This window comes from Neopelma chrysocephalum, unplaced genomic scaffold, assembly GCF_003984885.1.
Source record: "Neopelma chrysocephalum unplaced genomic scaffold, ASM398488v2 Primary Assembly neopelma1_102, whole genome shotgun sequence".
In the NCBI taxonomy this organism is placed as follows: Eukaryota; Metazoa; Chordata; class Aves; order Passeriformes; family Pipridae; genus Neopelma; species Neopelma chrysocephalum.
The window spans coordinates 3110120-3128486 of NW_020897765.1; the positions used below are offsets into that span (position 1 = coordinate 3110120).

General features: G+C 36.3%; 1 protein-coding gene across 1 annotated transcript in view; it reads right to left on the minus strand.

Annotated features, from left to right (window-relative positions):
- Window positions 1–2872: 2872 nt before the first annotated feature.
- The window catches only part of MALRD1 (MAM and LDL receptor class A domain containing 1), a 248160-nt gene continuing 232665 nt past the window's right edge, over window positions 2873–18367 (minus strand). Inside the window, exons 36-40 of the mRNA XM_027695630.1 lie at window positions 15650–15732; window positions 15471–15561; window positions 5692–5767; window positions 3919–3975; window positions 2873–3194 (exon numbers count right to left, since the gene is read on the minus strand). Of these exons, the coding sequence (XP_027551431.1) occupies window positions 3093–3194; window positions 3919–3975; window positions 5692–5767; window positions 15471–15561; window positions 15650–15732 (409 nt within the window). The 3' untranslated portion in view covers window positions 2873–3092. The remainder of the gene's footprint in view (window positions 3195–3918; window positions 3976–5691; window positions 5768–15470; window positions 15562–15649; window positions 15733–18367) is intronic.

Here is an 18367-nt window from a genome sequence, read left to right on the forward strand (position 1 = left end):
GTGGTGTTAGGTTCTGTTAAAAGTTTATGTCTTGTAATTTATTTCTGCTGTTACCTTGGATCATTAATGTACAAACATATTTGAACTAGTCTGAGTACAGTATTTATCATCCGTATACAGTATCCATCTTCTAATTTATTCTCAGAAAACAGGTCACTTGGAAACAATTTATTTTTATTACTTAGAATTTAATACAATAGCAGCATAAGCTTACAGAAGGTATTTAGTCAAGGGTTATTATTAATTGAGAGAAGTAAGAAATGTATGTAGAAAGTTTTAGCAATATTTTTTTTCTGTATATTAGTATCCTGTATATTTCATGTATATTTGTTCTTTAGATTTTGAAATTGAAATTGTGGCAAGGATAACTGAAAATATGAATTCTATGAATTTGGTTCAAAGTACTGAAAAGTTCCAGAAAATTAAATAAAAATTGTATTTTTTTGTCTTAAACATTTCGGTCTGGGGCTGTTAGTCTGATGAGACAATAACTATGGAGTGACTGTAATTAAGTCTTTTGTTCTTGATGAAATAAGAAGAATAAAAAAATATTGAAGTTCAGGAAGTTTAAAAGTATGAATTTTAACACTTTCTTTGTAAACATTCTGTCAGTTATAAAAATGGAAAATTATCTTGATGAAAAGCCTACCTTGCTTCAGCTACAATGCAGAAGAGTCAGAGTTCTCTCTTAGGAGATAATTACTGATGAGTAATATCATGTTATTTGAGTTCTTTTACAATAATTCTTTATAATCATATGCTTTTATTTGGGACATTAAAATATCAGTACCATTACTAGTAAAATAAATTTGTTTTGTTTCATAAGGGAGAATGTGATAAAGTTCTACCATTATTGATCTTATCCTTTTCATTATTGTATTTTTTTACAGATATAAATAGTGTGACACAATGAATGAAGATTTAAGAACTATAGCATAACTAGCATTTTAGTGTTTAATGAAATTCTGCAAGCAGTGCTAGTCTGTTGCAGAACAAATGACAATTTGAGTACATAGGCTTGACCTTGTAGGAATGTTCAATGCCTGTTCATAACACGGAGATCAATCATCTCACAGAGATTTATCAAAATTCCAGAGTTCAGGAGCTGGAGGCACTTGGCACTTTGCTGGATCAAGTGTATTCTCTGTGTCTTAATTGGTACAAGTACAGTAAGAAAATTCTATGTTTCTGTTTCAGAAAGAAAACAGCACGTGAGAAAGAAAGCAAACAGCTCTTGTCACAGTTCCTTATTTAAAACCTAAATGAATAACACTTGGTAACTTTCAACTAAACTTGGCATTAGGACAGGTGGGTGTAGAAAAGACGTGAAGCTCCAAGTGGCTTCATTAAAGCAGCAGTGGGGCAGGTGACAGCTGCACAAATTCAGGACACAGAGAAGGAGCAGTTGCAGCGAGAGTTTGTCACCTGTGCTGCCAACCAGTCAAGGAGCCACATGTGCAGCAGCTGATCAGCACACAGGTAGCTCTGGGCCTACAGTGATTGATGCTTCTTTTTCAGTTTGTAGTAGTTAGAACACATTAAGGAAACAAGCTCAAGAGACAAAGGTTTTGAGTGGGCTATGGAGTTTGGGCAAGAATTGAGGATACTACAGCGGATTACAGAAGATAGAGGAAAGTGAAACAGAAGGTTTTACAATGCAGCAGCGATGTACTTATGAGCATAATGCTAGAAAGGTACAAGATGGGCAAACATCATGCTTTGTTACTTCAGCTACCCGTGAAACAACATGTCAGTCAGACTATAAAGAATAAGTTAAAAGTAGTTTTGTGTCCCCAAGTACAAAGATATATAGATATATAGAAAGATATAGACTATGGTTATACTATGAAGAAAAAGTGAAAGAAAACCAAAACAAACCCAAACCAAAAACAGTAAGTCCTGTGCATGACGGAATGAAGCCGGGCTTTAATGTGCTTTTCTATCTGAAGTCTCAAAAGTCTAATAAATGTCAAGCAATTCAGCTTTCCCTGAATGAAGAGATACCATCTACTGTGCAGATGTCTGTTTTTATGAAATTTGTAGGAGTTTAGTAACTTTGAAACATGCCAGTGGGTTTAAAATTATGCACACTGTAGAAATACAGTATGGGAAGAAAACACAAGCACAGCAGGAACACTTAAGCCTTCAAGCTAAAAATGATGATCTTATAATGCAAGTGGGCATTATAGAAGATGACAAATTGTCAGGTTATTTAAAGTGTAAACATGTTACAAGATACACCCGGTACCACAGAGGATGACAATCAAAATCACAAGGCAATCCAGAATTCCTTCCCAATATCTTTCTCATGTAGGCACGGGCCGACATAAGTTTCAGCTGTGTGGGAGGCCAACCTATTCAGCAGAAATATGGTTTCCTACACATGCTAGTTTCCACCCTCTGTCAACCACTAAGCTAAATTTATCAGTAGCACTGTGGTAAGAACTGCAGAACTGCAGAGCTGACCAGAGGGAAATTTGGTCAGATGTAGTTATCAAGGTTAATAATAAACATATATTTTTAAAAATCAATTTATGTAGTGGTATGCCACATTGATGAATCACATGATGAGCTGATATGCAAATCCATGATTCATGACCACTGGTGATTTAGCTTGATATGTTTCTAATTATACAAAGACTTTTCTTTTGCTTCTACTTCTTGGAACATTAAAAGTCAATTAAAATCCCTTTCTAATGTAAAATTACAGAAATATTTAAGTCATCCTTCCTCAAATACCAGACATAAAATTATCATTCCCAAACCTCAAGAATCTGGATTTGATTAAACATTTTATTAACATATTGGAATTTAAAATGCACAAATGTAAAATGAATTCATAGTTATAATTATCAATCTCTTTTTCCACCAACAGAAATGACAGACGACTATATGTAATTACGTTTTACTTATGTATGGATTCCATTTTTAATATAAAGTTATTTTCTGAACATAATTGTTTTAATAAAAGAGTTATTCTATGAAGGATTATTCATTCATATTGCAAACACTACAGTATCATGACATACTTTCAAATTTTAGAAAAAATCTTCAGGCAAAGAGTTACAATCAATATTGATCTTGGTTTATGTTTATGTTTTCAAGGAACTACATAATTTCTCCATGTCTTCTGATGCTACACCATAGAGAGGATTTGGAAAAGAAGTAGCATTCACATCTTCATTAAACAGATACTGAAATAAAAAAGATAGAATGAAATTTAAAATCCAAGTCATTCAATTCATTTGTTAAAATGCACATATGAATGGCTGTAGATTCATGATAGAAGTAATATATGATGATAAGTTCAAAGAAAACTATAAAATCAATTAACTTTTTTAGATGAAACTTTCAGTTGATAAAAATTAGCATAGCTCCACTGAAAAAATTGTCTGCAGCATATACCTGATCAAGTAATTTAAACTTCTTCTGCATCTGTTTCCACTTTTTTTCCCGTCTCCAAAGCCTTTGCTTTAATAGACATATAGTATTATTTTAGGAGAATCTGTGTACAATAGTGTAGTTGCAGTGGGTCTCTAATTTTGGTAAGTGGTATTGTAATTTAAATAACTGGTTCTAATATTCTTGAATGAGGAATGTATGAGAAAAGAGATACTATGAACCCTTTGGGTAAGGATTTCAGTAGTTCTAAAAATTTTATTTAGCATCTGCCTGTACTGGAACACATTGAACTACTGTATGGTGTAAAAGCAGCTATGATAGGCAACATTAATAAAATTGCTGTTATGAGGTCCTTACCAACCAAGTCAACCCTGGTCATCTTTCTCAGATTTCCAGAGTTGCTAACACTATGAGTAACAATACACCATTGACTTTAACTGACATTTTTCCCTTTCCTCTGCAGATGAATTTCGTTTACTAGCCCAACATATACCCTAGAAATGTGTTATTACATACCTCATGCCATGGAGAGACACTGATTTGAACAGCGGGTGAGGCGACATATCCAGAAGACTATAAAAAGAAAAAAACTGCTTCAGAATATTTTTAGTGAGCTGCAAATAATATTCTGAAAATATTTTTCAATGTTGCTGCCTGAATAACACATTCTTTGGATTCAAAATTATGAGGCAATACTATAGGCAAGAGTGTGGCAGTGCTAAACCCACACGGTTTTGGTGTTCAGAAAGGTCCAGGAGAATTGTTCTTTCTTTATGAAACTTAGAGACTCCCACAAGTGCATAACTTGTGGATATTCAGCTGGAGATAAGAGTTTTTGCTCATGTTTTGTCATATCTTTTGATTGGTGGTACACCATTCAGATTTAAGTCTCATCAGACTTGGAGAAAATTCATAACTCCTGTTTTCCTTTCAAAAAGGAAAATTAGTGTAAACATGTATTTTTCCAGTCTTAAAGGAAATAAAGGGAAACCTGGTACAGAACAGGACTTCAATCACAATGCCTGGGGCTGTCTTCCATGAAAATGTCTCTCCTGATGCTGTGCTTCTGTTTTTCAACTTGCTATTAAATGAAGCCTGTCAGGAATCTATTTTAACTAAAATAAAAATGTCCTGATAAATTGGACATGATTGTGATGGGAATGTTTCCAACTTGGAGCTCTCACAAACTCCAACCTATAAGTGAATTCATTTGATCTAATGTCTAAAATCAGGTGTAAGGACCCTTTTATTGAAAGTAAATGGCATGTCATAGTTAATCCTATTCAAAGCCACAGTGGAATCTTATATTATTGACTGTGCAAAGGACTAGGAAGTTTTATTTTCTATTTTAAACCAAGCCTAGTTCTTTCGATGTTAATAGGAGTAGTATCAAAATGAGGGCAGGAAGGATATTTTAAATATTTTTTTCCTGCTTTTTACTCCAGGGTGCTTTGTCTATTTTATTTTTAATTATAAACAAAATTATAAACAAAATTATAAACAAAATTATTGCAGATATCTGCATTTTAAGTGAATCATATATTTCTCTTTTTTAATGTAAACCCATAAATTTTAGATGTCGTAATTTGATAATTAAATCTTACCTTGAAATCTTTTGCTGTAATATGTTAACTTTTAGATATGTGTTTTATTTATAAACTTCTTTGTTACTCTAGCAGTCTTTTAATTATGATCAACAAAATATATTAGGCAAATGTGTGACCCAGTGTTTGTTTAGTGTCAACATGAATTTTACGGTGATGGGAATTGTGATGCACATTTAAGGTACTGGGAAGTATTATAAACTGTTTTATTATAGTGAGTGTGTAAAGGCAGCTTGGATGCTGAATCATGCATTTTGTGGTTTTATTGTTGTTGGTGTGTTACTGTTGTTGGGTGTTTGCTTTGTTGGGTGGGGTTTTTTGTTTTGTTGTTGTTTGTTTGTTTGTTTGTTTGTTGTTTTTTCCAAAGTAAAAGGTGACAAGTCCCAGTGAGCTTTTTCTTATCTATGTATGGCTAAATATTTCATCCAAAACTCTTTTTTTTTTCTCTGAATCAACAGCCCACAGCCATAAAAGTTATAAATATTGAGATGTTTTCAAAACTGAGCTGATTTCAAATCTTCCTACATTTTAAAAATGCAGTGAGAGCTGCGTTAATTTTTAATTCTCACTTCTCTTATTAAATAAAATTCAGTGAGGTATTACACTGTTTGTTTCAATGGAAAACTATTTGAGGACTACAAACTCATACTTTTCTGAATGTATAGAAGCAGTTATTGCTACTTACCTTTACTTTCTCAGATGAACTAAGGTCTTTGTACAATGGATTGGCAAATGAAACATTCACAGTTTCCTGCACTTTCCTTGAAAAGTCAAGCAAAAAAAAAAGGGAAAAAACACCCACCATATCACACAGGTTGTCAAAGAACCGAACAGTTTCAAGTTGAAAAGACTTGAATAAAAAATAATACATGTCTAAATATATTTCCAACTGAGCTCTACTGAAATTAATGAAATTAAACCAATATTCTGTATAAGTAATGTCTAGGTTAAAATAATAATTTTACATTTGTAGCTGCTTAAAATGTTGCTACTTTTGGATATGCATAGAGCTATTAAGTATTCATAAAATGCAGGTACAGTGTTATATATTAAACAAAACATGATTTTACCTTAAAAGATCATGGTCCTTCTGTGTTTTGCAACTATGACACAAACAATTCATTAATTAACATGGTCTTAGGATCCAAGTTCAAAACACATTAGTTATTTAATTGTTATAAGAACTCTGATTTTCCAATTAATTAGGAAAGAACTTGCTTTGGGTCAAAATCATCAGTATTAGTTTTAAATCTATAGAAGCAACCCATACCTTTTACTGAAAAGCCAGAAGTAAAGAATCACTGAAGGTATTGAAATGCAAAGGTTTCATGAATTAACACAATGCCTTAAGCAATTTATAATAGGTGAATAGGACAAATTTTGCTAATTATGCGTCTCATGTCCATTACCTCCTCTAGACGTTTAAAGATATGCTTTCCTGATAAAGGTCTTCACATATTCCATTTTCTTTGGAAGCACTTATAACATGTGCAGTTAATCCCATTAATTCCTTAAAAGTAGAATGGGGATGGATCTTTCTGTCTACACCTAAATATTTTTCTCTTATAGATGACTGGTTGCTAATATTCCACAATTCTTGAAATCACAGAATCATTTAGGTTGGAAAAGACCTCTAAAATCACCGAGTCTAACCTTTGACTGATCCCCACCTTGTCAACTTGACAATGGCACTATGTCCAGTCCTTTCTACCTCCAGGGATGGTGACTCCACCACCTCCATGGGCAGTCCATTCCAATGCTTAATAACCCTTTCCTTGAAGACATTCTTCCTGGTGTCCAACCTGAACCTTCCCTGGCACAGCTTGAGGTTGTGTCCTCTCATCCTGTCACTAGATGCCTGGGATAAGAGATGGACTCCCACCGTGTTCCATCCTCCTGTCAGTTAGTTGTAGAGAGTGGTAAGGTCTCTCCTCAGCCTCCTTTTCTGCAAGCTAAAGAACCCCAGCTCCCTCAGCTGCTCCTCACAGGACTTAAGCTATAGACCCTTCAACAGCTTTGTTGCCCTATTCTCTGGGCTCACTCCAGCACCTCAGTGTCTTTCTTGTAGTGAAAGGTGTGAAACATCAAAAGTGTTCCAAGACTATATAAAAAACAGCAGCTGAATAATGAAGCTGAAGCTAATCTTTGCTTTTGAAGAGATGCTTTTAGTTTTTATTGATTTTTTCCACAGTTTTTAAGAATAAGAGCATGTGTGTACATAGAAAGCTGTGTTTGTACAGTATTCTAAGACAAAAATTTTCCTAAAGCTTCCTATCAACTTCATTGATGGAGAAATGGATTTTCTTGTATTAAAAAGTCCTGCTCCTACAGGTGGCTGAAGCAGTGTCTTCCTAGAAGCTGATAGACAGGCTCTGGGTTACTGAGGGGAAAAGAGTAGTCACAGAAGCACAGTCGATGGAGGTGTTGGGAAGGGAAACTGTTCCTCAGCGAGAACCACAGAGGACACACACTGCATGATTTCTTTTGCAAATAACTAAAACCAGAATGGCTGCTTAGGAGGAAGTCACAAGTAGGCTACAGAGTTGTATGACCTTATGAATTAAACCAGCACAAGAAACTAAGTTTGGGGTTTACACTAAACCAGAAACGTCTCTATAATATTTTTCACAACAAGACCGTAGGAAAGTAATTGCTTCTAATGCCAGTCTCATAATTTATTTTGATTACCTACAATGTGGAGAGCTAAATATTTGAACCTGTTGAGTTTTTCATTTGATCTTAATCTTAAAGATCATGATATCATGATTTATTACAGTTTAGTTAGTTTAGTGAAGCTATAATATATTAGATTATTTATATGCATCCTAAGTACATATTTGCATACTAATCCTCCTGCATAAAGTCCAGAAAATATATACAGAATTTATTTTTTACTCTAAAATGAAAACATGAGGCCAGAAGAAAACTCAGATGAGAAGTTTTCAAGAAGTTAGGTTCTTCTTCTAAACTAGTGCCCAAAGGGCCAGATTTTCATGCCTTAATTTTTGTGTCTGATTTAGACATCGCAGACCAACTGACCTAAAAGCATGATGTGGAATTAAGCACATCAGTTCTGCTTACAGTCAGTGGAGATATTTCCAAAAGACAATCCAAGTCACAAAATTCTCAACAGGAACCTCCTTTACTGTGCCAATAGCAAATGGTGAGGATAGGTCTGATTGTCTTTCATCCCCACTCCCCCATGAGACTTAAGCAATTTATGCAAGACCTATATATAGCTTATTTTGGGCAAGAATATGTTGAGTACTTAGGTCTGTCCTGAGGGTAGGAGGATGCTGAACATGGATCTCCAGCTTTCTCTGCAAGGAGTATAACTAACCAGAAGAACACTGTGCCAAACCGTGGGCACCAAAAAGAGTGGTGTCTGAGTTCTTAAACAGCATGTTTGTGGTTGCTGTGTTTAGTGCTGAAATTGGTCCTCTGTGTGTGTGTGTGTGTGTGTGTGTGTGTGTGTGTGTGTGTGAGGTTTTCTCTAGCATGAAAACTGAGTCTTGCTCAGGCTGCCCAGTAGATTTCAGGTGTTTCTCCACTTTAGATCGGAATCATGAAAGAACATATGTATTGGTCATACATATTGGTCAGGAAAAATGGGAATTTTATGGCCCAAAATGTGGACAGTGCTTGAATTTGTGCACCCCAAACTTAGGTGGAGAATGAGCCTTCTTAAGTTCTCTCCTGTTCTTAGAAACATTTTTGCAAAAGCAGGGCTTTCAAAGTCACCTTGAATGTACCACCTGATATGTAACTTATATGCTACACATATATGCAACATATATATGCACATAGATGTACATATATCAGTGTATTTACACAAACACATGTATGGTTACCCCCATTTGTGAATGTAGCAAATGATTCTTTCTAAGGGATACCAATAATTATCGTCAAAAATTCTGAAATATTTTCAAATTACTCAAAAGATCTCAAAGAATATACAAGAAAAAATGTAATCCCATGTTTACACAAGTGCTGTAATCCATCAACTGGATGAGGTACTAACTGCCTGAATCACAGAACCACAGAATATACTGAGTTGGAAGGGACCCACAAGAATCATTGAGTCCAACTCCTGGCCCTGCCCAGGATCATCCCCAAGACTCACACCATGTGCTTTAGAGTATCATCCAAACGCTTCTTGAACTTTGTCGGGCTTGGCATTGTGACCACTTCCCTGGGGAGCCTGTTTCAGCACCCAAACACCCTCTGGGAGAAGAACCTTTTCCTAATATCCAACCTAAACCTCCCCCGAAACAAATCCAGGCCATTCCCTCAGGTCCTGTCACTGGTCACCACAGAGAAGAGATCAGTGTCTGCCCCTTCTCTTCCCCTCAGAAGGAAGTTGTAACTGCAATGAGGTGTCCCCTTAGTCTCCTCCAGGCTGAACAGACCAAGTGACCTCAGCCACTCCTCCTACGGCTTCCTGTCAAGGTCCTTGAGCATCTTTGTTGCCCTCCTTTGGACGCTCTCTAATAGCTAATATCTTCCTTATATTGCAGTGTCCAAAACTGCACACAATATTCAAGGTGAGGCTGCATCAGTGCAGAGCTGAGTGGGACAATCCCCTCCCTTGATCAGCTGATGATGCTTTATCTGATGCCCCCGAGGTCATGCTTGGCCCTCCTGGCTGCAGCCCAGGAGGATACTGTGAGAGACAGTATCGAAAGCTTTACTGAAGAAGTCTGTGCTAGGGAACTGAGATAACATATTCTCACTACTTTACATGTTGTGTATTCATCTCTAAAATTAAACACAACACAGTAGAACTTTAGCTAATCAGAATATTAAGCTCCCCTGATCAGAGAAAAGCAATGGTATGTCCACTATTGTACTCTGTCACCAATATAGATACTGCTGCAGAAGGCATAAAAGTGCAGTACTAGTCAGTGGGCTGACTGCTGCCATCTGATCATCAGTTTATACCCTCATTTTAAACTTCTTGATTGGACACTTTAACTAAATGTATTATAGTGGCTTGGGTTAAGCTCATTCCTGCAACGCTTGCTGTTATTTGACCAAAGTGAAACATTGACCTGACAGAAAATGATAGCTTATTGCTACAGTAAAGAGCAATATGCCCATCTCCCTCATGGTGGGGAGAAAGTTTTATACGTGTTGCCACTGTACTCACTGCTTGAAAACTTACAGTCCAGAATAATTGATCAATGGGAAATGTTTATAAATCTCGTTTGTGAGGAAAACTCATAAATTGTAAGTTCAGAAGACTCTACCAAGTAGGGAATAACAAGGGTTAAAAATGACAAGCACAGAACAGTTTAAAAAAAAAAAAAGACGTGGGTAAGGCAGTTCAGAGAGAAGTGGGTTTTCTAACATTACCAGAAATACCACAAAAGGAAAGGAAAGGTTTAATCATCTTGAGATGAGGTAACATAGGTCATAGCTCATCTGTATTCTTTAGTAAAAAAACTACTGCCTTGCCATAGGTTTCTCCACTACGACTTCACAGAGACAGGAAGAAGTTGCATGCTCCACAAAAAAATACCTGCCCGCTATGTTACCGCTGAGTAACATAACGCTTTGTAATGGAAAATTAAAGTATCTAGATTTCATTTGTTTGGATGCAATAGGTCATAATTTTGTATTTTTCAATGTACCTTTCAAAGAAAAATTAAATCTTTTGTACAGGACACAATTTTGTAGGAAATATAGTACCTGAAGAATGCTTATCATCTGGACCATAACAACAATGACAAAATCCTAGTGGACCAAAGATTCAATTACAATTAAACTACTAATTAAAATAATTCCTTTAAAGAAGTCTTAATAGCTATTCTAAAGCTTCAGTTCTAAACAGAAACTAACCTCAAGATCTCAATTTCCAAAGTATTTACAAAATCTTTTCAATTAAATTTAGGTTTGCAAAATTAGGCTATATTTTGCACATCCCACAGAAGAAACAGAAGGCATGATGCAAGGAGAGAAGACTTTCCGAAAGCTGGATCTAGAATCATCTACAAGTCACTGGGACATTTGATTAGATGGTATATATGCTGTCTTTGTTTCCAAAGTCTGCACTTTGTACTTTTTGTGTCCCTTTAGGAAATTTAAATTTTTAATTTTTTCTTAAATCAGTCCTTTACATCTTTCATCTTAGTGGTCTTGACAGCTGCAGACTGAGATTAGCTCTGCTTCAGCTTGACACCTCTTGGTTCTTTGCAATCCTTCCTATGTGTAGTGGTCATGAGATGTACATCTCAAAAAAACCATAGACTTCTGATGATAATACTGGGTATCATCCTTCAGAACAAAAAGAATAAATGGATTTGGATAGCAGCATTAGACTAATACACCAACTCCCAAACAACAGTTATGGCTGATGCTTCCAAATTTTATTTTTTTTTCCCGTAAAACTGCACATTTTTCTCCCATTTTACAAGAACAGTATCTGTCTCTGTTCTAGTTCACAGGCTGAAAATGACTCGATAAATGTCGTTATACTGTCATTCTGTTTAACACTTTGGGATATAGGAACAGAGGCATTGCCAGCAACGACCTCTGGCAGCCCTTCAGATCCACTTGGAGAGCCTCGCCTGGAATACACTACTCGTTCCTCCACACCAGACCTCCAGAAGGGTAAGGTCTAATCGCAGAAAGTCTGGCAACAGAAACTGGGAATCATCGTAATTATAAGTAAACCTTAACTACGGAGAAAGACAAAAAGCACTGAGCTTGTTTAGCCTGAAGAAAGCAGCCTGTAAGGAGGCACAACAATTGCCTTCAAAAACAGAAAAAGCTTTTTGCAAGGAGGAAGGGAATGATCTGTTATTGTCCACGGTGAATAAGAATGAACTTAAATTGTAAACAGACATATAAGGATTTGGAAAATAAATTTTTAATAGTAAACATCTTTCTATCCAAGGTACCAAGATTGCCTGAGGATGCCATCAAATTCATGTTACTAGAGGTCTTTACATGCAAATTTAGGAGGGATACCATTGAGTCTCTGTTATGTGGCAGAATGAAAAATGGCTTCTGTGGGTCCTTTTCCCTCCTGATTTTCTAAAATTCTAGAATACTTTCTCAGAGCACCTCCATTTTTCACTCTGTTGCCTGTGTGGCAAAATATATTATTGATATGCTTCGGAAAATTTAATGTACTGTGCTTGTTAAGATTGACAGTACTGATAATAGCTGTGGTACATTAGCCTTGCAACTGGTGGCACAGATCAAGAATAGGAAAGAAACAAACTGAAAGGATCCAGGGACAATGACTTCTTTGGAGGCAAATGCAAAAAAGCATAGCTTTGCTGGGCAGAAAGTCACTTAATTTTCATATTCTCACTTTTTAAAGTAAAATGAAGCATGTGAAGGAATCTGCAATAAAATGGACGTTAAAATGAAGCTTTGCTTCTATGTGGTCAATAAGGACAGATGCCACTGATGGAGTGGAGTAACTGGCAGCCTTCCCTTCTTGACTAGGAAATAATCTCTGCAGTGCAAACAGGAATGTGAGAAATTTGTAAGCTTCCCCAGTTTGGAGTTTCTACACAGCAGTTTCACATATCCCCAGCTGGGAACTGGGAAGTAGTTTGCATATCTGAATGCCATCATGGTAGTGAAGTACACTGTTGCCAAGCCATGTAGCCGGCCACTTTTGTCCATTAGGAAATAAACTTACATGATGACTTCCAGTAAATTCCACTCAGTCAATGGAGCATTTAAAGCCTGCAGATCAGAAATTAAATTCTTGCAAAGGAAGGAAAAGGAGAGAGCAAAGGGAAAGTGGGGCATCCTTTCTGAGTTGAAAGGAAGAGTTTAGACACTATTAGTCTTTCCAGTGGAAAAAAAAAAAAGAAGGACAAATGTAACTCTTAGGCTCTTACTGCTGCTATTGACAACTTCTCAGCCAGCAGCTGTCTAAGGGGTCCCAGCCTGGACATACTGCCTGCTACCTGGCTTTCTGGTGAAAAAAAAATAGTCCTATTGGACTCTGAAACTTCTTCTCTAGCTCTTGTGCACGTTCCTGTGCTATTTCCATTGAGGCATAGATGGACCTGCACTCCATTTCAAGATGTCCTGGGAGCTAGCACCAACAACTGTTAATGTGCCTCTGGAGAACCATCTGCCAATACCTGCCTGTGTGGTTCTATATCAATAAGTCAAGGAGATACTAATGGAAATTATCTAAAAATAGCTAGCAAAAGAAGTCATCAAAAGGTAATAAATATGGCCTCAATTGTGTGAAAGCTTCCTTAGAGTGACTATACTGCCTAATGACTTTTAGAAAACAATATGATCCAGGAGGGCTAAAAGCAGACACAGGCCTTTGAAGAGAAAATTAATTGCGGGAACGTATCATTTATGTGTCAGTTAAATTCCTCTCTTTCATCAAATCTATTAAAAAAAATGAGGAGTAAAATCTCATGCCTCTGTGTGGTGCTGTCACATTGTATATTTTACAGACTTATGCAAACACAAGTCCCTTCTTATTATAAAGGCTTATCTTAAAAATCCAAACTTCTGTATGGTAACATTGGCTGCATTTTGACTAGTCAGTTCTGACTACTGATCAAGCACTTAAAGAATAATTTGCCATAATTCACCACTACATTTCCAGTTGTGATTTTTATATACCAAATCATGGTAGGCACTAGATAGTTGAAGAAGTAGAGACAAACTGCCTGAATGAACTTATCTTCTCAAATTCAAAGTTTCAGATTTCATTTTTTTTACAATTTCATAATTTCAATCAAATTGCCATTGATTGGCTAGATTATTTCTTAGCAAGATGCCTATAAAATGCATTTTAACTTACATGTTAAGTCAACTGTGACTAAAAACAATGAAAATTATAAATTTTGGTTCTGTACCATGGGGAAAATGATTTGGCAATCTCAGTTCATAATAGACAACATTTGTAATCACAAAAGTTTCCATCAGCATAACTGATCTTTTTGGCAATTTCAGTGAAAACAGTCAAGACTTGAATGAGCTTTGTTGCATAAGCTTATCTAACCCTCTATTTCACAGCTCTGAATCTCTGCATATGAGGGCTGTGATATTTTCTTAGCACCATAGTAAGAAGATCCTCATTCACCCCTGTTTTAACACCTAGTAGGTGATTTAACACCTAATAGGTGTTTTAATAACTAATAGGACATTCGCATGTTTGACATCATATTGCAACAGGGCACAAAAGAGACTGGGTGTTTTTTTAGCATATATAGCTTTTCCAAGAAAGGAAAAAATATTCTTTGAATACAGATATGTGGGTAGAAGAGATATGAATGGCAGTGCAGTAACCTTTAAGCAGACATTTATGAAAGGAAAAGGTAGAAGGAAACATTGAGAGTACAGGAGAAGTAGCTTAAGGAACAACAATACTTTTTTAATTAGAACACCATCAAACATGTTTTGAGAAAGTATTTTTTTCCAAAGATACTAATTGAAATTAAAAAAAAACCTAGCAGCTCTTAAAATAAAACTAATCTTGCACTTCTGAGGTGTCTTTCCCTATGTGTGCCTTAGCAAGCTGTATTACGGTGAATGAATTAAATCTTGAAGCCCCTACAACATTAGATAAGAAAATGTTATTCCCACTTACAGAAGAGGAAGGAGATGTAAAGAAAGCAGGTAAAGCTATGCACTCAATTAACAGTAGCACAACTAATAAAGGCTCCTGCTTCAACATTTTTCTTCTGTGTCCACAGACAGCTCTACCTGTCAGGGGAGCATGCAGGGACAGGAGACATGTCAGCAGCAATAATGTCAGGACAGGAGTCTGCATGGATTAGTGGATAGTTTGGGAGATAACAGCATCCCCAAAGAGAGAAAAGTCTATAGCAGAGAACAAGTTTAAAGGAAAAGAGACAGCTTTGAAGATGAATTCTGGAGAAGAAAATGAAGGGTGAGGAAAATCTAACAACATGAAAATAGACAGTGCAATGCACAACAGAAACTGCTGAAAGGGAGGAAGGGACAGTGGTAGGTACTTGCCGACAGAGCAGGATCTAGCAGAATAAGTTACAAGATGGGTAGAGAAGAAACACAGGTGTAAGAGGAAAATAAGAAACAGAATAAAAAAAAATCTTACATTAGGGAGGAGAGAGAAAGCAGAGATTATCCGAGGGATGACAGGAAGGGCTAGGAAATATATCCGTGAAATAGTGAATTGTCAGTGTAAGGCAGTGGCAGTGTCAGTGTCAGTGTAAAAAACCTCTGAACTCTGAATTTTATAATTTAAGAATACTCATACAATGTTACAATCAAAACATTCTAAGCAGTCAAGCCATTCCTCATTGTTTCCAGGCTGGGGTCCACTAAGGTCAGCTTTTGTTGCAAAGCTAGTTTTTCTGCTTAGTGTTGCACATGAAGACAAACAGACTGCGGGGAGATTTAAAAGTTGAAACCAATGAGTCTGGGCAGCTAGCCATTGCTTTGTGCCACATTTGTGTCTGCTTTACGCAAAATAAAAGTTTCACTTACGTTTCTGGCACTTTCTTCTTCGAAAGAAAATACAAGGCAGCAGCTGTAATTTTAATCAAGAAGAAACCAATACCAAACCAAATCCAAATATCTGCAAAATTAGAGCAAAGACAGAAATAAGTAAAACAAAACACTCAAAGAATGAATTGAAAGATATTTCTTTCCTTTTACAGACCCACCATTTTGTAGGAGAGTTGAAGTTGGAGGCTGAAGAGGCTGAGCACTTATGTGGCAACGGTTTCCTTCCCATTCTTTTCCACATCTGTGAATAAAACAAGAATTTTTGAAAAAGGGAGAAGCAGGAATGATTAGCAGGGATGAGCACAGAGGAAATGCAAACCTTTTAACACTTCAGCCGGGGAGACTAAAGCTTATCCAGGAATCATAAAAAGCAGCATCCAAGTCAATATAATGGAATGTAAGTGAGAAGCACACAAAACAAACTTAGGACAGAAAAATAAAATGAAACTAAGTTCAAAGCTTAGAATTGGCTTCCTCATCCATATTGTCACTGTATTGTTTTCTCACAAAAGAAATCTGAGTAATTTCCTTGTATCCCTCCATGTGAAAGTTAAATAAATTTCTGAGTTGAGGAACTGGGACCCTAATGTAGAGAAACACAAACAATTAGAGATGAAAAAGATGGGATTTCCCCCCCACACCCAATCTGTCTCTCTTTTGTTTTACTATTTTCTTGCAAAAATTATATCTTTCTAACAAATGCCCCTTCAAAACCAAAGCGTTACATTTGAGCTAATAACTGCAGCCAGATAAAATTATTCTAAAATTACTGTTTGGCAAAATCCAGTCTTAATTTGAAGTGCCAAATACAAGAAATCTTACACAAGCATTAGTGTTTTAATTTGTTGCCAGTTACAGTTCTAATACTGTTAAATGCATAGGAAATCTGTTTTGCTTATCACGATTTCTCTCTTCACAGTTTCACAAACAATGTGGGCTGGATTGTATATTGAGTTTCCTTCTCACTGTAGCATAACCAACTTTTTTTTCATAGTTATCAATTTTTATGAAGTAATACAAAACCTCACATGTACGCAATTAAATTTTTATATTAAGGCTATTTTATTTGAACATGTGAGAGGGAACTTCATGTTTTTTGCCATGGTTTAGCACATGGAATTGCCTTTGTGCCTTACCCTAGCAGGTACACAGTGAGTTAACTAGGCACTCCAGAGGGAGAGTTGTGGTGGTTCGAAACTCCCAAGAATCCAATTTTTATTCCATTATCTCATTTTTCCAGAAAATGACTTTGAGTGGTGTATGTAGGGAGAAGAAGGATTGGATGATAGGAACAACAAGAATCTGTCTGTAGCCTCAATGACACCTAGAAGAATCCAGAAAAGATCAGGGCATGTTAGAAAGCAGATCTGTATCCCAGTTTCAGATTTGACAGGAAGAAGGTGACTTCACTAGAGACCAGAAGAGACTGATGCGGGATTTGTTGTAACTCAGTGCTCCATTGAAAAATTGTGGGCAGAGACCATGCCAGAGGGGAAGTACCAGTCCTACTCAAACACAGTGGACAGAGAGAGATTTATTAACCCATTTTACAGAGGTGAGTTTTCTCTGGTTAGAGGGTTACCTTGTTCAAGGTAGGTAACTGATGTAACTAATGAAGTCTATCTTTAGAAACTGGAGCCAGTAGCATATTCTGACACGCCGACTTTTAAGTAAAAGTGGCATAATTTCAGCTGTCAGCTCTGGCTGAGCTGGAGACCCATTTTATTCAGTGACAGAAAATACCTGGACCATTCAGTCCTCCTTCTTCTTCAGCATACTACAAAAAAAATCATGTAATTCATAAGCTGCCTTTTATGCAGACTGATGATTTTATACAAATGTCAAATTGCATCTGGGCTTCTACCAAGCTCTGTGGATCCATGTAGAAACATTGCAATCTGATGGTAATCACCCATCAAAATAATTTTCTGATTGCTCTCGATTGTATAATTTCTTTTCTCCCTGTTTGCCAGATTTTCTCTTGAGCCAAATATGCTTTTAATCCAAATTGCCCTCTTTCTTGTCACTGCAGAACTTGCTTGACTGTAAAGAAAGAATAAGAAAACAGATTTGCAGCTGTGCACAAGAACTACTCAGACATGGCAAGAGAGGTGCCATCTGCTGCTCTGGATCCACTAAAGCACAGTTCACCTCAGAACTCTCACAAAGCAGGTGTGTATACTGGTAAGAGTATAGGAAAGTTCTACTACCCAGAAGTCTCTTCATATGTTATGTTTCCATTTATTGATGGAATATTTCCACATATTCATGCTGTGTTTGAATTATGGATAAAAAAATTAGGCAGCTTTTAGTCATATGGGTAACTACTCCATCTTCCTGAGCATGCATACGTAGAGGTTTTATAATCAACTACTAACCACCTTAGGTTGACCATTTATTTCCTTCCAAATTTCTGAATTTGAACACAATTTTTTTATCTTACATGACACACATCACTTAGGAATCTGATGTCAGATTATCAACGTGCAATTTTGGCCAGTAAAATGATTTTCCACTGTGTCCATGTAGGTCACTGTTATTGATTTAAAAAAAAAAAGGATAGAAAATGGATTAAGGTGAAACAAAGATAGTATCTCTGAAACTTGGTAAGTTGTTAGGACAAATTAAAAAAAAATAGATGGGAAAGATATTGACGATGGGAAAGCATGAAGCATGGGGACTATCTATAGGGAGAGGGAGGAAGCAAGGAAAAAAACATGAAGATAGTTAAGACAACATAGCTAATCCTCAAAGACCAGGATGGATAAGAAGTGTTAAACAACAAAAAACTTGAAGAGTGAATATATTAGCTGGTTAAAAACTCCTTCATGTATCTTCACACATTAATTTATTTGTTAATTTCTAACTTTGACAGG